The 4774-nt window shown below is 42.8% G+C and overlaps 1 protein-coding gene across 2 annotated transcripts; it reads right to left on the reverse strand.

Moving 5' to 3' along the window:
• Window positions 1-286: 286 nt before the first annotated feature.
• On the reverse strand, window positions 287-4326 carry SRSF5 (serine and arginine rich splicing factor 5). 2 transcript variants are annotated; one of them, XM_028725199.2, is made up of 8 exons: window positions 4169-4326; window positions 3369-3516; window positions 2997-3067; window positions 2787-2885; window positions 2603-2672; window positions 1383-1456; window positions 1011-1121; window positions 287-917 (listed from the first exon to the last, which is right to left on the reverse strand). In XM_028725199.2, exons 2-8 carry the CDS (start codon window positions 3492-3494, stop codon window positions 668-670), a joined length of 801 nt encoding a protein of 266 aa, XP_028581032.1. In that variant the 5' UTR covers window positions 3495-3516; window positions 4169-4326; the 3' UTR covers window positions 287-667. The 2 variants fall into 2 exon arrangements, with proteins under 2 accessions (XP_028581032.1, XP_077783783.1); XM_077927657.1 differs by lacking the exons at window positions 287-917; window positions 1011-1121; window positions 1383-1456 and adding an exon at window positions 1842-2365.
• Between the last annotated feature and the right edge of the window lie 448 nt (window positions 4327-4774).

Below are 4774 nucleotides of genomic sequence, written 5' to 3' on the forward strand. Positions count from 1 at the left end.
AGTGCAGTTTTTCTGCAATGTAGGGATTTACCACCTATGTTCTAGTTCCAGCTCCCCTTGTACTCAAAACCCCCCCTCAAATGGAGTGCCTAATCATGCAGATTATGATTTGTTCTTCTGAAAAGCTCGCCCTTACATTCCCTGCTCAGTAGTTGTAAAGTATTGTGTGTATATAAACCAACCTTATGCTAACTACTTTTTTCAAAGAAAACACACAACTTTAGTAGCATTTTATTTAATTAATAATGGAGACCAAGCCAATGCAGGAACACTAAGGAAGCATGGAAAATCTGAAATAAAGCTTTATTTACAGCTGGTGTAGAGCTCTACTGCCAATAAAACATTTTCAACACCTGAAGTGTCATATACTGGAGTACACCGATAACTAAAAATGTTCAAAAGTAGGGTTCTCTTTAAATACAAAAAAAGTTTTCTTCAAAGAGCTCTAGCAATATACATAAAGCTATGCACTTCTGACTTAATGAAGTGAGCAGGAAAAGGATTATCAAAAAGACAATACAATTAATTCAGTAACTTGTGTGGTCCACATATACAAAGCTGTTAACCCCACCCCCCACCCCTGTTCAGTTCCTCTTTCCCAGGAGTCACATACTTACCACAACTAATAGCAAGTATGATTTAAAAGTCCCCAGGGCAAACTATTTGTTCAGTTGCCACTGTCAACAGATCTTGACCTTGAGCGTGATCTCTGGCGATCCACAGAAGCTGGAGACTTTGATCTACTTGAGGAAGCACGTTTTTGGCTCTTTTCAGGGGCAGGAGACCTACTAACTGAGCGTGACTTGCTACGGCTCCTGCTCCTAGATCTGGTGTAAGACTTGCGGCTCCTGGAGCGAGAACGGCTACGAGACCTTGAGGAACTCCTACTACGAGACCTGGACCTGCTTCTGGACCTACTGTAATGGAATAAAATATTCATTTTAGGTTCTTCTCTGTGCAGAGATCTCAAACATGTCAATATGCAAACATTTATAAATTAAAATTCTTACCTGTGCCTTTTGCTGCCTTCAATTAGTTTTATTTTCCTTCCATTTATTTCTTTGCCAGAAAGCTTTTCAATAGCATTCTTTAAATCACTGTAAGAGGCAAATTCAACCACCCTAGTAGTATAAAAGAGGACATACAAATTAGTGAATAAAATAAGCTTAAGAAAAAAAGCACATTTTACTAGTCTTTTTACTATTTCTCCTAATAGAGACCTTTCTCCAACACTATACATCAACCTTTGCCAACCCGGTGTCCTCCAAATGTTTCATGACTACAACATCTAGAGGACACCAGGCAGGAAAGGACAGTATACATTATTACAGTATAACTATAATTACTCCATACCTCCATCACTATTACTGCACGATACTTACCCTTCATTTAACTTGGGCCTATGTGCATCTGCAAAGGTTACTTCCCCAGCTTGTCTCATGAAGTCTTTGAGATCCTAACACAAGATCAAACACGTTAAGACAAAGCAGTAAACAATACTCATGAATAATATTTTAAAAAATACTACTGTAAGAAAAGGTGTTAAGAATTACAATGTGGCAGATGCCACAATTGTAGATAATACTACATTTGATAGAATACATCAGGGCACGAAATAAATGAAAACAGCAAATTGCTTTAAGCAAAATGCTCAACAACTTTTAACATTTAAGCTACTTGTCTATACAGTTTACTGAACAGAATGCATAACAGTTTATTTGCAGAAAAGCATTCTGAAATGTTTTATGATTAAACAGTACATTTACAAAAACACCAGTTATTTTGTGCCCCATATGTCATTAAAAATATAGTTTACTTTACCTTCATTAAAATTTCCCTAGGCTAGCCAAGCAGCAAACTGCATTAAGCGATCGAAGATACCGTCATGATATATGCCCGACTGGCTCTTCGCCAACCATGTGAAGAACACTACCCAGTCGAAGGAAGCCTTTAATCGCACAGCCCTCCCTATTAGCAGACTACTGGCGGATCCAGACATTCTCTAATCTTGTGAAGTTACACCAAGGACCACTTTACTGCGATCAGGATTCCAACGACCACCTAATGCGTATCTCTTTTCAACTCTCTCGGATCATCATCATCTTATTTTCGAAGCGTTACAGGAGGTACAGTTCTCAACTTAGGACTCAGAGCTCTTTAACTTTCGGGGATCGCTGCAACCCGGCACTTTAAGGAAGTGCATCGATTACGTCTAGACCAGCAAACACAGATCTAGAGGTGGCCAACTGATACACTGGAGGAGCTGACTGGATAAGTCAACCAGGCCCAACCAAGAGTGACCAAGACAGAACGATTAGGATAACCCACAGGCACTCCTCGTCATAAGGCCAACGACACAGATAGGCTGGCAAATAAAATGGATTTTTAAAGTGGTTAAAATGGATTTTGAAAACAAGGTAAAATTACATTAAAAACTCTACCATTAATCTACTTTTGAAAATGTATTTAAGCATTAAATATTAATAATTCTGATAATGTTTTAAAATTAAGATAAAAATTAGTTCTAATAAAAAACAATTTACATATTACATATTACATACCCATTAATTGATGTCTAAGAGATAATCATGTTTCAACAAACCTGCCAGCTGACTCTGGATGATAAGTTTTCTACAATGAGACGATTCTCTGTCCTTACAGGTGGAGCATTTCTGGAAGAAACAAAATGTTTAGGTCAGTAGCAACATCTAATAAAAAAATGAATGAAGTGTCTGTCAGGTCCTCTAGACCACGTTTAGTTCTAGCTATGTATGTGTACATGATACCTTCTATCATTTCGTGGACGGCGGCTACTAAAACGGTCAGAGTATCGACCTCTGCCTCTTCCACCTCTAGAACGGGCCCTTGCATGTTCAATTGTAACCCTAGAAAGACAGACCAAACCACCAATTTATTTCATTGCTCAGGCGTTCATAATCACTCAGATCAGAAAACTACAGTACCTGGGGAAGACATGTTAAGATACTATGATCTACCTTTCACTGCAGAGCTCTTTTCCATCCAATTCATAGACTGCATCATCAGCATCTCTTGGATCTTCAAACTCCTGTTAAAAATAGGATCTGCTGAGTTCTGGCTTTGTATTCAATTAATGTAACAAACCAGAATGACATTTTAAACACCAATAACATATTTTTTTTACACTTTCCCCCAAATCCTTAAGTCACATTTGACCTTTACATTAAATCAAACTATTTTCGTTTAGAAAACATTGCTTCTATTTCATTAAAAATACAATTGGATGCAGTATTTTTCCACTGGCAGATGCTCCCCCCCCCCCCAAAAAAGGGGAGAGCCATTTATCAACTGAAATCCTAGTTGTACATGAACGGCTTATTTCCACTTACGACAAATCCAAAGCCTCTTTTCAAGTCAATGTCTCTGATGCGTCCATATCCCTTGAAAAATCTTTCAACATCCTTCTCTCTGGCGGCTGGATTGAGCCGTCCGATGAATACACGACAACCACTCATGGTGTATCTAAAGATGAATCAGCTGTAGATAAAAAAACAATGCGTTAAGCAGGAAACCACGAACAGAGATGCCGAATCAAGATGGCTGCCACAAAAATAGGTCAGCAGCTGCTGGCATCGCCCTCCCCTTTGGACTGTGCCGCAGTACCGGCTCCGCCTTTCGCTGCCGCAATCTGACATCAAGGCAGGCAGAGCGCCAAACAAGCCCCGCCTCCACGCCTGCTGCTCCAGTCGGAATTCGCGTCCAAGCACCGCCTTTCCCCAAAGCCAATCAGAGAACGACGCATCCGTTTCGCCTTTTATGACATAGTGCCGACGACCAGCCCCGCGAGGCTTCGGAGCGACCGACCCGCGCATGCGCTCTACCGCAGGCCCGAGCTTTTCGCCAGACGCCATTTCTTCCACAAAATGGCGGCGGAAGCCCGCCGCACCCGCATCCCTCGTTTAGACTTTTCAGCAGCGGCACCGCCTGCGCTCCCCGCGGCCTAACTAAATATGGACGCGCCCAGCCACCGTTCAAACGCAAACCCCCATTTCCTTCTTCCGACACCTGCAAGAGGTCAAAAAAACGACCCTCCCCGTTGACCCGCTAATTGGATATTCCTTCCTCACGCTTCATCCCTTCCTCAGCGCCCCCCTCGCAGTCTCAAAACAGCTGCAAAACCTGCACGAACCTGTATTTTTCTGACCGGTCGTTCTTGATCGAAGTAGGACAGATGCCAATCGACACTCGGCGATCAACTACCTCGAACCTTCCCCAACGGCGTCTAACTCCCGACTGGGTAGTTCGGTCGCTGACTGCGCCACAAAATGGAAGCTGGCACCACGTGACCGAGAAGGCACGTGACGCCCTTGTCGCTCAGGGATAGGTGGAAAGGGATGCAAAAATCTAGGTCAGCAGCGGTGGAGTGGCGGGGGGAGGGCTTTCGGCTCGGCTGAGTCATGGGAAGAAAAGAGGATAAGCGGGTCAGGTTGGCCGGCGCGCGTGCGCAGTCGCGACGAAGCTCAATGGAGTTGGTGTTCCACACCGAGCTGAAAAGGGAAGGGCTATTGGGAGATTATTGGGTTCTTTCCTGCAATACTAGGCGTCCTTTTGTAGCCTCCCTACTCCTGTCAGCTGTCGAGAGAATAGAATAGAATAGACAAGGGAGGGTAAATAAGTCAGTGCAAGTAACAGTAATGTTGCTAGTCTCCCCATTTCGCTCGTCTCCCCATTTCGAGTTAACTCATAAACCATCCCATGTGTACAATGCAGCATTTGCAGATTTCCTTAAATCCAG

This window comes from Podarcis muralis, chromosome 1, assembly GCF_964188315.1.
Source record: "Podarcis muralis chromosome 1, rPodMur119.hap1.1, whole genome shotgun sequence".
Lineage (NCBI taxonomy): Eukaryota > Metazoa > Chordata > Lepidosauria > Squamata > Lacertidae > Podarcis > Podarcis muralis.